General features: G+C 41.4%; 1 protein-coding gene across 2 annotated transcripts in view; it reads right to left on the reverse strand.

Annotated features, from left to right (window-relative positions):
• The window catches only part of ITGB8 (integrin subunit beta 8), a 79,190-nt gene extending 65,763 nt beyond the window's left edge, over positions 1-13,427 (reverse strand). The window contains exons 1-2 of one of the 2 annotated variants that reach the window (XM_032287030.1): positions 12,935-13,427; positions 11,374-11,809 (exon numbers count right to left, since the gene is read on the reverse strand). In XM_032287030.1, the coding sequence (XP_032142921.1) occupies positions 11,374-11,500 (127 nt within the window). In that variant the 5' untranslated portion in view covers positions 11,501-11,809; positions 12,935-13,427. Of the gene's footprint in view, positions 1-11,373; positions 11,810-12,934 lie in introns of those variants that run through there. The other variant, XM_032287031.1, reaches the window with a different exon arrangement.
• Positions 13,428-17,462: the final 4,035 nt, after the last annotated feature.

The following is a 17,462-nucleotide window of genomic DNA, read 5'->3' on the forward strand; positions in this document are numbered from 1 at the left end:
TTTGATGGCATTTCTCCATCCCTTAATTTTTTTTTGGTAATTATTTAATACCTGAAATTAAGTTGCTGCATTGTACAGAGTCTTAGGGATAGGGCACCTGCTTATGTTCCTGCTGTAGAGTAACAGCAAAACCTGACATAAGACAGAACTTAACAAGAGTGCTATGAAAAGGAAAAGGCAGTCTGCAGCAGGGAGCAGACAACAGGACGATGTCACCTCAAGCGAGAGAGGGAGGGCCCGAGAAAACTTCCTTAAGGAATTTCTGGCCCATTTATTACATGATTGCATCTTTATTCTGCCTGGCTCCCAAATATACCCTATTTGTTAAAAACCACGCAGTATTGTTAGGTTACTACTGAGAGTCAGCCCATGCAGCCGGATCAATAAAAACTGGCCAAACAGCAGCAAACCTGTTCAGAGACGTAAATTATCTGCCAATATCCAACATCTCCCAGGTCTAAACTTTGATCACTGGGCCCCTCTGTTACCTGCTTAGCTTTCCCTTGGACCTCAGATCTCTTTTGTCTTTTAACACTTAATAACCCCTTTAAAGTTCAACTCTGTTGTGTCTACTAAAGACCTGCAAGCTGCCTTTCAAAATATACAACCAATTTGTATTTGAATGGGAAATACAGGAGCTACTCCTTCACCATGGTTGAGGCAATAGGATGTCTCTACCTTGTCAGACCCACATTGCATATCCACTGATTATGCAGCGATAGCTCAGTTAATCTGTTTCTTCTGGCCTGGAAGGCTCTGCACTACTCACAAACAAATGGCAAGCAAACTCCAAACTCTGTGTTCTCACATGCAGCATGAATATCTGTGGCCATTGATTCCTTACCTCCTGGACAACCCTAAGGTACCCAGATTTTCACCATGTTTCACTTTTGTACACCAACAATTTAGAAAAAAAATGAATGAAAAATCTTTTACCAAATATGCCATTGGTATAGAAGTTATTGGTAATGTCCTCTCAGATTCTGTAATTTCCAGCCAGTCTCCCAGTGTTTATGTGGCATCTCTTGTGATATTTTGGATAGAAGAGTTTCCTGTATATCTGGGCAACATCCAACAATCTGGTCTTATGCAACCAATTCATTTAGACTACCCTGGGGTACTTACTATACAGCATCCTCAACTGTCTAGAAAGGTGAGTTTGCACTTTTAAGGGTAATATTTTTGGGAATCCACATTCCTCCTAGGACATTCATGTATAAGAGTGCCACTAGGGGGCCAGGTGCGGTGGCTCATACCTGTAATCCCAGCATTTTGGGAGGCTGAGGTGAGGGTGGGGGTGATCATGAGGTCATGGGATCATGAAGTCAGGGGATGGAGACCATCTTGGCTAACACAGTGAAACCTTGTCTCTACTAAATATACAAAAAATTAGCTGGGTATGGTGGCACATGCCTGTAGTCCCATCTACTTGGGAGGCTGAGGAACCCAGGAGGTAGAGGCTGCAGTGAGCTGAGATCATGCCACTGCACTTCAGCCTGGGCGAAAGAGTGAGACTCTGTCTCAAAAAAGAAAAAAAAGAGTGCCACTAGTCTGGAAAGGTAAGCTCCAACACGTTGAGGTAATTCAGTACTTCTTGGGACTGTCAAAGTATTTAGCTCCTTGTTTGTCAATAAAGAGCCCTAACAAAGATCGTCAAGTGGACTGACCAGTTAGTGGTTCCTCTCACATTAGGGCAGCTTTATATTATACAACTTGGAGGCCAATTCTGGGGGCCTTTGGAGCTTGATGTTCTTTCATATCATGCTAGAAGCATCTAGTTTGTTCAAAGGGTCAAGAATACTCCGGTTCTGCACACAGGCTTTTTTTTTTTTTAAGATTAAACCCAAAAGAATTGATAATTATGCAGTATAGGAGAAAATATCACATACCATCTGGGCAATATCCTAGAAGTTTGTCCTGTGAGAAGGAGAAGTGTAACATCCAGTGATCGTTCTGGCTGACCCAACATTTCTACCCCACCAGTAAAAACCAGTGAGAAGCAACGCATCATTTTTTACCTCAAACATATCCCTAGGAGGCAGAATTTGTCCAAAAAGACCAGATGTCTGACTTTTCATAATGCCCATAAGTCAGTCTCTGCCCAGACAAGTCTGTAACCAGATAATCCATCCTCAAACAACAGTGAGTTCTGGCATCAGTGCTATGCTGACCCCCAAGTAGCCAACTGTCAGCCTCAGACGTCCTAGCAGGGCAGGCTGGGACCCATCTCCAGCTGTCTATGCTGTCTTCAGTGGGCCACAGGCACACACTCAGGAGCCCCCTCCCCTTCTCCCATGTGACCACAGTCCCATCAGATGTAACAAAGTATCATGTGGCCTTGGACACCTTCTTCACAAGGCATCAAACATGCTATGTCTTCTAAACTAAAGACAGTGGTAATGCCATTTAGTTCTTATGTTTTTAGTACCAACTTGAGGTCAGGCTCTCTGATTATATACATTGGCCCTCACCTTAGGGCTCTTGTTCTAGCTGGTAGTGACTGGCATACTCATTAAAAGGGACATTTTTAACCAAAACTGAGGATGGCTGGAACTGTGACTCCCTTCTTCAATGTTTCTTTTCTTTTCTCAGTGTTACCACTGTCCAGATGAATTTTCCTGGAAATTGGGCCCCATCTGTCATTTCTAGAGCATTTTCTTTTGCACTGTATGATCCACTTGTCTTCAATTCCCTGTAAAAATCCAAACCAAATGCACAAAAAAACAATGGAGCAATACCTTGGGAGGTATGCCTTGTACTAAGAAAGAGACCAGCCGGTCATTTTCCTGCCAACAATGCAGTTCTGCTACAATAGCGTCTTTGTTTCCAGCTAGAACAGGCAGTTCAGCAAGTCCTGGCCACCCCAAAACTTCTTTGCATCCTTTGTTCTACTGCAGTCAATGAATACCTTACATGACTAAGCCTACCCAGCCTGGCCTCTTTGCACCTCTCTGGCAGGCAATTAGAAAAGACATTCCCTATTTGGTACTCCTTAATGTAAATCCTATCAATCCAGTCCTTGTAGAACTTTGAATTTTCCTTTTAATTATTTTCTTTGTTTGACTTCATTATATTCTAATGACCCTTTAGAGCATAGTGGTAATCTCTTATTCCATAAGGATGAAGCTTTTCACCCAGCCCCCTTCACTACCTAGTACCTGTCACAGTTACTAAGGAATTCTCCTAAATATATGGTCCTTACTAAAAATCAGAAAAAAAAAATGCTTTTACCTGGGAGGCTGTTTGTGGTTCAATTCCAAGGAAAGGACCCTGGTACCACATGTACACATGAAACAGCAGTACTTTTAACTGTGGCTTCATTTATTATGGGCAGATCTTGAAATATTAACCTTTTTCATCCTACAAGGAAGTTGAGTCCAAAACCATGGAAAACACCAAAACATTCCTGGCCCAAATCCACCACACATCCCATGTACCTAATAAGACATATTTGGTACATTCTTCAGAGCTGGAATATTTCTGATTTTTCATCCTCCTGTCTTCATCACCAGCCCTTCTTTACACTTCCAAACTCAGTCTTTCCCATGAACTTTGACTTGAACTAGTCCTTGATAGCTACTCTGCTTTCTTACCCTGTACTGTCCTGAGACTGAATTTTCTGGAAACCCTCTAGAATAAACAACCTATACCAACATTTATCTGGAATAGCAGCAGATTCTGTCTTTAACAAATGTGACAGCATTTGTTGATTACAACAAAGCAAAACAACAACAGAACACCTGGCAGAGATAGTGCATGTCTAAAACCATTATAGCAGTGATAGTTGGCTCGCTGATGAGGTCAGCATGAAAGGCCACTTTATGAAACCTTATATGCTATTTTATAAAATGAACTTTTATATTTTATTTTATTTGAAACAAAGTCTTGCTTTTCTGTCCCAGGCTGGAGTGCAGTGGCACAATCTCGGCTCATTGTAACCTCCACCTCCCAGGTTCAGGTGATTCTCCTGCCTCAGCCTCCCTAGTAGCTGGGATTACAGGTGCCCAAAACCACGCCCAGCTAATGTTTGTATTTTAGTAGAGATGAGGTTTCACCATGTTGGCCAGGCTGGTCTCGAACTCCTGACCTCAGGTGATCCACCTGGCTCAGCCTCGCAAAGTGCTGAGACCAAAGGTGTGAGCCACCTCACCTGGCCTAAAATAAACTTTTAGTACTTTGGATAATAGCACTCAAAATAGAAGGATCTTTTAAAATCATCTTAAAAGTATATATCTGATAAGAACACTATAATTTAACAATGCAATTTTAAGTTAATAATCTAACTTTTATTTCCTAAACTAATATTAGTTGAAGACTCTTTTCAAGAACTGCAGAAAGATAATTTAAATATATATGGTTAATATTATTAGTTTCGTAGCAAGAACTGATCTCAGCACTTTTGTCAAAAGGGGGGTCTGTTTTAATTAAATTATAAAATCCTAACGGAAATCATTTTGACTTTCAATACATTTTTTTGGTGTGTAAATTAAATAATTTACTTACTGTAAAAGAGGAAATAAGGTCACATTAAAATGGACTTTAAGTTGAAAAATAATCCTTTTACTCCATGAATGTAGTATGGCACTACTTTTCTACATAGTCATTCACTTATAGATATGAAATGTCAAATACATGCCAGCTGAATAATTTGGCCAAATTCGGTCATTCATGTCAGTAAAATGTTCTTTCCTAAGATATTTTTAAAATTAATAGTGGGAAATAAGTAAAACTAAATTAAGACCATGCATACATTTGACTCTCATTATAACATGAGTTGTAAGAGAGTAAAATTTTGTATAATCTGTACACATCTTGAAGATTACCGAAAGGGATTCAGTTATTAAAATATAAAAGCACTTTGACATGAGGTAGTCAAGACTACCAGACTACCTTATGCAATGGTTTCTGGTGCTTTCTTTGTTTATCCCCCACCCCTGCCCCCAGTAATATTTGTTTATTTATTATTTATTTGTTTGTTTTTGAGACACAATCTCACTCTGTTGCTCAGGCTGGAGTGCCATGGCATGATCTTGGCTCACTGTACCTTCCACCTCCTGGTTAATTTTTGTATTTTTAGTAAAGACGGGGTTTCACCATGTTGGCCAGGCAGGTCTTGAACCCCTGACATCAAGTGATCCGCCCACCTCAGCCTCCCATGCTGGGGTTACAAGCATCAGCCACTGCACCTGCCCCCCCCCCCCCGACCCGGTAATATTTAAACTAGTAGACAAGTCTGTCCCTAACTTTTTCAGGGCCAAAAGCAAGAGTACAAATAGCAGTGAACATAACAGACTTAATATTTAACAGCTACAAACCAGGCAAAGAAACCCACAAGTAAAATAAATTCTATCTACCTTCCTTGATAAATATATATGTATAATGACCTAGAAGGCTAGGTCTGAATTTAGAATATTCACCTCCAGATTTCTGGTTAGGAACTGGGCAGTGTGTGAAGTGTTGCCTCTCCAGCCATGATCTTCCCCTCTTCTCTCCCACCTCTAGATTTATTCTGCAGCACAGGTAGCCTGTCGTTTACATGCATAGAGACTTCAGCTTGCATGTCCATGCTCTGTTTACTTCTCCTAGATCAGTGTCCTTGGCCATCTTCACCTAGAATTTGGCACAGGGGTGACTCAGGTTACCCCAGAAGGTAGGCCATAAAAGTAGCCTGAGGCTGTTTGTGCTAAGAATTCTGGAGATGATCTAGAGGGGGTGACAGACCCTACATAAGTGGGCCCCATTGGACTCCCTGCCCATGGTTGAGGTCATGGCCGGAGGACAGCTAGAGCTGAATCTTCCAAGGCTCGAGGTAGAGATTCCTCTCACCTTTGGAAGGCAATCTATCCGTCTATAATTATGATTCAGAATGCTGACTCAAACCACACAATGCCTCTTTAATTAGTTTGCTTACCTATACAATGGGAATAACAGTACATAACTAAGAAGGTTGTAAGCATTAAAGGACATATTATGTTTTCATATAATGTGTCCAGGAGAGTGTCTGGCCTACAGAAAATTATACACAATGTTATTTTTTAACTCCAGAACTCAGTATAGTGCCTGTCATAAAGCTGTATGTGCTTTAAGAAAGTCTGAATGAACAGTGATTAAAAGAGTTAGAATTTTTTTAAGTATTTGGTTGAAATACTTAAATATTTAAATATAATTTTTTAAGTATTTGGTTGAAAATACTTAAATAATTAGGATTACTTTTTCTATTTTATCAACAATAAAAAGAATTGTCACTGAAATTTTGAAAACAAGACGGTCTTTGAAAAATAAGATTAAAGATTACTAAGTCTCAGCTTTTAATCTTTGTTAATGATTTGCCCAGAAGGTTGAGACTGCTTTCTGATGTGGGCTGGCAAAGCAGAAACAAGTGTCCTTCATGGTGTAACCTACTTTTGAAAGAAAACTTCATTTCTTTAAGTTCAAATTCTAGTGAGGCTTAGAACTGATTAGAGATAATTTGCTTAACTGCCCAATTTTAGATTGCTCACTATTATCCTCAAGTTATCCATGGGGTCATTTATGACAAATACTTTGTGAAGACCTATTGTGTCTCAGGCATTAGACATACAAAAATATAGGCAGCTTCTCCCCTCAAGGAGGCCACAGTGGATGTGTACATAGCAAGGCTAGGAGGAAGTTGTATGAGGAGCCTGAAGACAATGGGGAGCAAGGGAAATGTTCTGAGCAGAAAGGAACATGTGGACAAAGATTTGAGATGATGAAGATGACTTAGGAGGCTCATGTTATGAAACCTAATTCAGGCTTTGTCTACTATGTTCAAATCCTATCTCTCCTACTTACTAGATAGGTGACATTGGGCAAGTTACCTATCTCCTCTGTGCTTCTGTTTCTTCGTTTCAAAAACAGGGACCTCTCTCACAGTGTTATTACGAAGGGTGGACAAGAAAACAGAGTTTGGTTTTGAATGCGTTAGGGGTGATTTTGCCTTTAGATGTGTAGTGGAGACGTGGAACACACAGTTTGCTGCACATTCTGGAGATCATATAACAGGTTAGGATTAGAGATAAATATTCTGGAGGTGCCAGTGTAGAAATGGTATTTAAGACCTAAGACTGGATCAGAGCAGTTCTTGGGAGTCCTGAGCCACTCCTACATTTGGCTGTCAAGAAATGTGAAAGAATCAACATCAGAGATGGAGAAGGAGCTTAAACCAAGAGAGTGTGGGTCCGAGAAGCCAACAAAACTGTTTCCAAGGAGGGCAAGGTCAACAGTGTCAACTCACCAACAGATGATACATCAGGCAGGATGGAGATTAAGAACTGGCCATCAGATTTGGCAATGTGGAGGGATTACTCTGATGTTAAGAGACTGGACTGTAGAGGTGAGAAAGAAAGCCTTCTGGCAATGGATTCAAAGAGAAGGTGAGGAGATGAATTGGAGGCAAGAGTTATAGACAATTCTTTCAAGGACTTATAGCAAAAGGAGAATGAAAAATAGGAGAGAAAGAGCTTTTGCAACATTCATGGATATTGCTTTAAATGATACAGTAGAAAGGAGAAAAATTAATCATGCAAGGGTGGGGGATCCTTAAAAATGAACCTTTAACAAGGTATACCTGCTGTGATTCTATTGGAACAAAACAATTAACATTTGTCTGGGGAAGGAGATTTATTTATGTTGTCTTTCCCTCTTCATATACATGCATATCAAAAAGCTATTACATCTCCATACCTTTTAAATAAAAATATTTGTAATGGAACTACAGTAGAATTATTGAAAAGTAAATGGCTGGGTGCGGCAGCTCATGACTGTAATCCCAGCACTTTGGCTAGATCACAAGGTCAGGAGTTCCAGACCAGCCTGGCCAACATGGCAAAATCCCATCTCTATTACAAATACAAAAATTAGCCGGGCATGGCGGCATGTGCCTGTAGTCCCAGTTACTTGGGAGGCTGAGGCAGGAGAATCGCTTGAAACTGGGAGGCAGAGGTTGCGGTGAGTTGAGATTGCACCACTGCACTCCAGTCTGGGCGACAGAGGGAGACTCTGTCTCGAAAAACAAACAAACAAAAAAGTAAATGTTTAAAATTACGTCTTTGCCATTCCTGCGTCCTTCTCTTTTGCAATTGCTTCCTTTAAAAATTGTGAACGTTCTTCTTGCCCTAAGTTTTAGTTTTTTAAAAAATTCATGGTTTAAGATTAGTTACAGTGTATTCCTTCTCCAGTAGTATTTTTATTTACTGAAATATTTTAAAATAAAATGATATGAAAAATTTCTTTCAAAATATTTAGTTGGGAGAAGGGGATGAATTGGGTAGTGGTGGGAACAGAGATGAAAGAAGTTGGTTTTGAGTTGATAGTTAATGAAGCTGGGTGATGAATATATAGTGGTTCCTTATACCATTCTCTCTAATTCTGTATGCTTTTGAAAATTTATATTATACCATGTTAAAAGCTTAAAAAATCATAGTTAATACCATGTTTAACCAAAAAGAATCCATTAAATAGTGAGATTTCAGATAATTTGGTAACAAGAGAAGTTATTTTGGGGCACAGGAATTTTTCTGGCATTTTCCAAACCAAATGAGCTACTTTGGTGTCAGTTTAGAGGGCAAATATGTGTTATTTTTAATTGATCAGAAAGTGTTTCCATTGCTTCAAGACAGAATCAGTTTGGATGCTTATTATGCAAATAATTTAGAAGGCTGAATTTTTGTTAATGATACCTTGGTTCTTTTAAATATTAGATCACTTTAGGTAAGCATAAATAATTCTGGAAACACATGCTATGCAATGTTTTGAGAGGAAGTAATGCTACAGTCACAAAGTAATGTTAATCTAGTTGGTTGTTGTTGAAAGGAATAAATAATTGACAATTGAATAAACAGAAGGTGAAGTTTCATTGCAATAATAGTTACCACTTTTTTAAAGGAAATTGCAGTTTCTGAAATTTGTTACACTTATATTGCTATATAAAAATTTGGGTAACAAAAGTTCTTAATCTTTTAAAATAAGTAAATGTGGAAACAATATTGCTACATTAACTCTTCAAATATTAATCACTAGATACTCTTTATGTCTTCCAGTTATTTATTAACCACTTTACAGTGCTATTGTTTCTCCAGCTGTGGATAATTTCCACCTGAGATAGTTAAAAAAAAAACTGCAATAATTTTTTGTACATCAGAAATCTTTGGATTTGATTAATAACATCCCCCACTGCTCACTATATATTTGTTATTAAAAGTCCACTATGTATTTAAGACCTATACATTCTGCTTCAAAAATTAAACCCAAAGTTATGTTGGTCTTATGCAGCTTCTGGTCTCTTTTGTATGGCTCTATTGCCCTCAACATTTTCCTGGTGTAAACTACTGAGCAAGGGAACAAGATTTCCTTTGTAACTGATACCTAAATTTCTATTCTGCTTTAAGCATCTAATTTGCACTGTAAAGACATATAATTTGAGACTTGTAGCTATATCACAAAAGTACAGCAGTTTATGCTGATCTCTAATTTTCTAAGTTATACTGGCTATAATTTACATTTCTTAAATGTTTTTAACTGCCATGCAAATGAGTATACATCAGAAACCTTTGTATATTGACAGAGACTGGGAAAAGGATGCCTTGTTCTGATTTCAGATAAGCATTCCCTTTTCAGGTCTGCAGGTGCAGGGAGGCCCATTCATAATATTTCCTTCAAATCAGTTTTAGTCGCTGGGTGGAAATACAATGCTTTTTCACCAAAGCCTGACTAATGTTTATAAGCACAGTTAATGTTTTTAAAAAATTTACTATAAATGGCACATTTTAGAGGCAAGTAGGACTTTTTCCTTTGCCTATATGTTGGGAACAAAATATACTGCGTTAACACAAATTTTGGTCATTTTACTAGTGTGTGTGTGTCTGTGTGTGTGTGTTTACTAGAAATCTAGAAAAACACTTTATTACTTATTGAAACAGGATTTGGAATTGTGCTCAGCAGAAAATTTGCCTCAACAAATACAGGTTTCTTTTATTTAAGAGATAACTCATAATAAATGTTACTTTTTCCTTTGCCTTTTCACTTATTTTGAAATCAACAAACAAGTAAAAAAATAACCACAAGATAAAGAGAGTTACTCTAATTTCTCCATTTCAGATAACTGGGTAAATCTCCGGGAAACAAATGTTAGAAAACTATATATGCAACAATTAATTAAAGATAGCCGGATGTTTCCATATGTTTATACATATAAGCTGTTTATAAGGTTGTGATCTGTTTTGATTAGCTTCAGGCAAAAACCTGGCACATCAAAGTAAAGGAGTAAATTTTAACCTACAAAACAATTACAACTATTATTTAAACTCTCCTTGAGCCCCAGAGATCAGAGAAAGGCTCTAATATAATTTAAGGGCTTGGTGAACAAACAGAGAAAAAATGAAATTAAAAAAAAATATGACAATAGTCACTGCATTAGCAAAAATAAATGTTGGGCCTATATTGAAAACCATTAAGAACTTATCCTAAACTGATGTTAGTCCTATTATTTAGTTGTATAGTTTTCCAACAATCCAATTTGATTGTTTCATAAGTCAGAAGTCCTAAAACACCTTCTCGTATGGTATTTGACTTGAACTTTCCTTTGTGATTTGAACTCAGAAGGCAGGTATTACTATCCTCATTTTACAGATGAGGACAATGAATTTTACAAAGCGTTAACCTCTCCACATCAAGGTAACTCGGACATAAATGGCTTGCCTGGACAGAAAGTTGTCAATCCTGGTCCAGCATTCTTTTTGCTTCTCTGTCTCAGAGATTGATCTCAGCGAGGGATCAATTAGACAGATTTTTTTTAAAAAAAGCTGAAAAGATGGTGACTTAAAGCATGAATATCCCTCCAGTGTGTGTAATTAATTTAGACTGAGCACTAAAGACAATAGAAACTTGGATGCTGTCGTTTTCTGGACTCAAAAAATTGAAGACTACTCCCATTATAACCAACTTACCTACAGCCTCGAGTTAAAGGCACGTTAGTTGTTAATGGACCCAAATGTTAGAAAGATGGAAAGAACATTCTGTACAGACGATGCTCTTAAGAATGGACCAGGACCCTAAATGACTTCTGTAAACAGGACACCCTCTCTTCCAAAATTCCTTTCTATTACGGCTTCCCCAATACCTAGGAATAACACACAGTGTCTCCTGTGATCATTAGTTATTGCTTTCACTCCAGGGCAGAAAGACACCTGTCCTAGAGACCATGTGTGCTGGAGGACCTGCCACACACCCGCCCTCCTGAAGTTCTCTGATGCCTGCAACTTACCTGGGCGGGATGCTCTGGCCGGGCAGCTCTTCGTGCCAGCCCAAGACCTTGGGGAAGAGAAGAAAACAAAACAACAAAACCAAACAACTTACCACCTTGGCCCAGTCCAAGAACAAGTGAAAACACCCAGGCCGCCCAGAGGAACGAGGCGGGACCTCGCCGGTCGTTTTGCAGGCAGGCAAGAGCAGCGGTAAAAAAAGCCAGGGCCGAGCGGCACATAATGTAAAACAGCCCGCCTCGCGCCCGCCGCCTGGCTGCTTTCCGGTCGCGTGCTCGCGCCTCACGAGCGCACCTCGGGGGCCGAGAGTCTCTGGGACGTTTCCCGCAGGCCCAGCAGGCGGACCCCGCGGCTCGGAGCAAGCGAAGCAGGTAAGCGGGCCCGGGCACCGCTCGTCATCTCAGGGCCCTCGCGGCCCTCCTGGCTCGGCACAGCGGGTCCCAGGCTCTCCGCGAGAAGCACCTCCTTCGACTGCCAAGGGCCCCGGCGGCTACTGGAGAGAGGTCTCCGCAAGGGCTCCGCAGCCTGCTCTGGGACAAAGAAAAGAGCTTTTGTTTCTCTTCAGCCGGTGGGGCTTCTGCTGCATAAATCAGCTTAGCGAAGAGCCAAACACAATCAAACACAAACAAAGCCCGAAGCTGGTGGTGGTGGGGGGGAACCACCCTAATGTACATTCACTGGGTGATGCTGAATCTGTGGGAGGGGACGCTGGCGAGGTCGAGGGGAAAAAGTCGATGGCGCATCAGTCAGGGCGGTTTCTTCCACAGGTGGGCAGGGAGGCCACCTCCACAAGTGGCAGCTTGCAGCCTCGTCTGCAGAGCAGCGGGCAACGACAAGTCGGCAGCGTCCCGGCTGGCGAGGGAGGAAGCTCGGGATGCCAGCAACAGGGGGAGGCGTCTGTGGGAGCACCCTAGAAGCACCCGCAGACACCCGCAGGCACAGAGCGAGACATCGCCTCTCCCTGCCTGGCGGGGAGTGAGGCCGGCGGCCGCGAGCGCAGAAGGGGAGGTTCCCACGGGGTGCGGGAACCGGCTTCGCGGGGCGGGGGCTGCGTGCCCTTGTCCTTTTGGCCTCAGTGCGCGGCTCGGGCGTCCCACAGTCCAGAGCCCGGATTGCTGGCGCGCTCGGAGGTGCACACGGCTAGGATGCGAGAGAGTCTGGCGAGGGACGGGAGAGGGGTGGTCCTGCTCTGCAGACCCCAGTGGTGGGGGGCTCCGCACCTGCCGGTAGCAGGCTGCGCTCAGGGCACAGAGTTGCTAGGAAACCTCCCCACGCTACCGGAGCGCCTAGCTGTTACTGCTGTCCGCAGGCGCGGCGGCAGCCCTGGCGGAGCAGCAGTCACAGCTCTGAGCAGCGTGGGCGGGACATTGGTGAGGCATGAAGTCACCGCGGCCCACACTCGCTCTTTGTTTTGCTCACTCGAGCTCTTTCTTTTCCCCCTTGGCTCTGATAGTGGCCATTCCCAACGTTCACAAGAACTCCTGAAGCGTAGCGGGGCAACAGGAATGGCACGCCTCGTTCCCTTCTCCCTCCTCCCCCGAATCCCTCCACCCTAACGCTCGCGGGGGTGGTGGGAGACTCGCTCAGCCGCAGCTGTGAGCAAACCCCAATCTCTCACCCCCGCGCTGCGCGCCGCTTTGTTCGGAGATACTCACTGCCCCGCAGCTGCTGCATACAAAGTGGAGTCCAGAAGCCTCCCCTGCCCCCAACGCCCTCTACTCAGCACTTTGTTTGCAGTTAGGAGCTCGTCCTCTGCACCGCCACGAGGCTCCCCGGGTCTCCCTAGCCCTTGGAGAGTTGGACCCGTCTGCAGGGGCTGTTCCTGGAGCGACTCGCCAACATTCCTCGCCGCTCCTTCTCTACTCACAGCCTTAACCCTGGGCTGGACAGCCCTGTTTTTGCCCAGGGTCTGGTGGTGGTTCTGGGCTTTTGCAAGTTACAGTGGGTCTTTTGATCTGAAGTGTCACCTTCCCAGTAAATGGAACAAAATAGAGACAGCAGCAAAGCAGGGAGAGAGGCGCTAAGGAGAGAAGGTGGGAGGCATTTCTGCCTGCTTGCAGCTCAGAAATTTAGGTGCAAGTGGGGAGGGAGCGAGTGTTATGCTGGGCAACTGTCTGCGAAGCAGCGTGCCTCCTCAGGTCCTGTCACTACCACGCTAAGTCGAGGGTGGGAACTGAGTACCCCGCTTTGGAAACAAGGAAACGCGGTGATGGTTCTCTTTTCCCACTAGGGGCAGGAGTGGTTCCCAGTCCAGAAGTTTGACCTCTTGTTTTAGTACAACCTCCGCCTCTTACAGGCATCAGACCAGTGCAGCCAGGTCAAGGTGAAATATGCGGGAGTTTCCCCCATTCTTATTTGTTTAATAGTTTCCGTCTTCTTATTTGTAGTTAAAAAAAAAAAAAAGTAGGAGGCACCCTCTCTCTCTTTTTCTTTCTGTTGACTGAGTGAATGGAAAGTACCTGGTTAATAAACCACAACATCGAAACTCCCCCTTTCAGGTGTGGACTGCACAATGGAGTGCACAGAATTAGTTCAGCAAACCAGGAACCCAGCTGGAAAATTAAAAGCGCCGTGGATCTACAAAGCAGGTCCTTTTTAGAGACCAAAGCCATGATCTAATCCTTAGCAACATAATTCTACTATAGGTGATGTACTCTAAATAAATAGAAATAAATCCAGCTCAGCTTTAATTTTTATTTTCTTAGTTCCAAGTTTGAACAGTTATGGTTTTGTTTTGTGGTTATCTTAATGCAAAGGCCTAAAAATTAGTTAGGATGGGTGTGAGGACTTGAAAATTTCAACACATAAGTATCATATTCAATATCTGATTGGTGACTCTTCCACTGGGCAACCAGTGTATTTTTCAGAGGTTATGCCCCAAATCTACTGAATGCAGCCACCCTTGAGACAGTGCAGTGCTCCAATTAAAAAAAAAATTAAATCTCTCATTCCCATAAAGATGTTTCACTACACTTTACACTTTAAAGTATCTATCACATCACCATTCCACAGTATTCTAAAATACAACCCTTGTTGCTGGATTGTAAGTGGCAGTTACAGTAATAAATAAAATACAAATGTATGCAAACAAGAAGGGATGTAACTTTATGAAATCGATGAGGTCTGTACTAATTTTTGTAACTATATTTTTAGGTGTTGATGTATTGTATATACTAATCCAAAACAACCATGTGGCAAGAAGAATAAAATGAAGTTCAAAACTCTGTTTTGGGAAATTTTGAAGCCCTTTAGAATAAAATATTTTTGCATTTTGTTACATGACACCCACGCAAATATATGTCAGGATGCCAGTTTTGTGGAGTTGTTGAAGAATAAGCACAATACCGTTTAGTACCGCTTCTCAGTTGTAAAGAGGCTGTAACTCTGGTTGTCAAAATAAGATAAAATATCTTAGCTGTGAGACTGTGACCTCTGCCAATTATTTACAAACAAATTATCCTCACATTTTGGGCTATAAACATAAAAGTAAATTCTCCTGAAAGACTGCAAATCATCTGTAGGGTTTTCTTCAAGTAAATACAACTATTGGCCTAGGCCCAGGAACAAAAAGTTTGCTTGTTTCCAATAAATGTCACTGGTCACCATAACTCATCCTTTTTCCTATAAGGAAATGTACAGCATACTTTAAAGAAATGCAATATTGTTATCTTCATTGTAATACCTGAAGAATTCTAATAAAGGAAAAATGTTTCAGAAGATGGTGACTTGATTAATTTCTGTTTTTCTATCATGTTCTGCTATCTTACTTTGAAATTTCTGACAGTTATTTTTTCACCATTTGTGGTAATGAGAGGAAATGAAATTTACAGAGAGTCTAAAAATAGCATTTTGGTTGTTCATTCCAGGCTTCCTATCATTAGAGTCTTTGAGTTGAGTTACTAAAAAGTCATAAAATAAGATGACTTAAATTTCTTCCCTAATCCTTTAACCTTGATTCCTTACTAATTCAGTTTGTGGTGAGAATGAACAAGCTGTAGAGAGGTAGCAGGAGTGAGGGAGACATCCAGACTGTTTTTTAAGACATGGGGTCTTACTTTCTCACTATGTTGCCCAAACTGGCCTTGAACTCCTGGTTCAAGATTGAACTCAAGCTATCCTCCCACCTCAGCCTGCTGTGTAGCTGGTATTAGAGGTGGAACACCACATTCAGCTGTGACTATTCATACTTTAACTAAATTTGCCCAAATTATTGATCTTATAGTGGCACCTAAAGACACATTTGAATTTTAATGTTATGTCTTTTTGAAGTTGGGATCAGAGCCATTCAGTAGGTTTTGAGTGGATATTCACAAGTTATCTATGAGCTTGCCTGAGACATCTCAGAAGATGATGAATGGTCAAAGCAGTGAGATATAGTATTGTGACTGTGAATTCTAGCTTATTCTAATGATAAAGTACATAAGTTGCTTGAAGATGCTTTTCACTGACTTGTTACATAAGACAGTGTTTCTCATACTGTAGACTGACGACTGCATATAACACAATCCCCCATTGAGTAATTCTGAGTTTTAATTCCTTGTCTCTATTCCAGGAGATTCTGAATTAGTAGATCTCATATGGTGCTCAGCAACCTGCATTATAACAAGGTCCTCAAATGGTTTTCATATGCTTTGAAATTTAAGAGCCTCCTACTTTAATGGGTTAATACAGAGACTCCTCATAAGCTTCATGAGTCTTTAATGACAAAGTCCAGTGTCAGGTGTAAATTCCAAGAAAAATGAACTGCTGGAACCAATGTCTCTTGTCAAGATAGTTTGTGGATGACTCAATCTATGAGATATTAATGTTTTCTGAAACAAGACTTCCATGATTAAGCTTAAAATGCTGAATTAAGGTCAAATTAAATCCTTTACTAGAGGAATTCCCAGAAACCCAATAGACCAGCATGTGATTAGATTCTCCAAAGGAAGAACCCCTTATTCAACAAACATCTCACAGATTAATTTTCTTCAAAGTATGCTAGACAGCTAGCCCCATTTTACAAGTGTGGAAACTGAGACAAAGATTGGCAAAGAAACCAGCCTCGCATTTTCAAGGGAACTCATGAGCAGGCAGGAATCAGAGCTCCGAGTTTTCTCAATCATCTCATATTGTGATGACTTTTAGTTACAAGTAAGGAGTCACATTGTGGATGTTGGAAGTAAAAAGGGAAATTATTGGCTTGGTGCAGTGGCTCACAATTGTAATCCCAGCACTTTGGGAGGCTGAGGAAGGCATATCACCTAAAGTCAGGAGATCAAGACCAGCCTGGTCAACATGGTGAAACCCTGTCTCTATTAACAATATAAAAATTAGCCTGGCATGGTGGCACGTGCCTGTGGTCCCAGCTGTGTGGGAGACTGAGGCATGAGAATTGCTTAAACCCTGGAAGTGGAGGCTACGGTGAGCTGAAATTGTGCCACTGTACTCCAGCCTGGGTGATAAAGTGAGACTCTGTCTCAAAAAAAAAGGGGGGGTGGGTAAATTATTGGAAGAACATTGGGAGCTCATAGAATCAGCAGGAAGCTGGGAAACCAAGACTTACCAAGGCCAGAAAACATGGAGGCATAAGCAGTAGCAGAAAGTGTCTAACTCTTAAGAACAACTTTGTATCCTCCCTTTGCTTTGGATCACTTGCTCAAGATTCAAAATCCTTGTTGGGAATATCTAATTTTCAGAATCTTCATCACATGTTAGTACACTGGCTTTCTGGGTGTGGGAAAAGAAGAAGAGGGGCACTTGTCTTTTGCTTTCTTCATAGAAAATATGGCACTTTTGAATGAAACATTTTATTTGTGCATAGTCTAATCCTGTGCACAGACTCTGGGCATAGTTTTGTCCTTTTATAGCATGCAGTCAACTAATGCTTTTTTAGCCTTTAACTCATCATCAGAAAGATGATGTCTGCCCTGGCTCACCACTTCATCGCACACAGCTGGACGTCTGTGTGGTGGAAGTGCTAGGGAATGAACAAAATTTCTGGATGGTGTCTCAACTATGTACAGACCAGATGGGAAGTGAGGTATAAATACCCCAGCTCCGCTGTTTCTTGTATGAAGTCACTTTAGGCCTTGTGTGCTACACTGTTTTTGGACTAGTTTTTAATTTTCAATCTATCGTGGATTGAGAATTAAAAGTAAAATAAATTATTGAAAAAATTGGTATCACTAAAATGTCAAACTG

Source organism: Sapajus apella, unplaced genomic scaffold (genome assembly GCF_009761245.1).
Source record: "Sapajus apella isolate SASKATOON/1434 unplaced genomic scaffold, GSC_monkey_1.0 scaffold19, whole genome shotgun sequence".
NCBI lineage: Eukaryota > Metazoa > Chordata > Mammalia > Primates > Cebidae > Sapajus > Sapajus apella.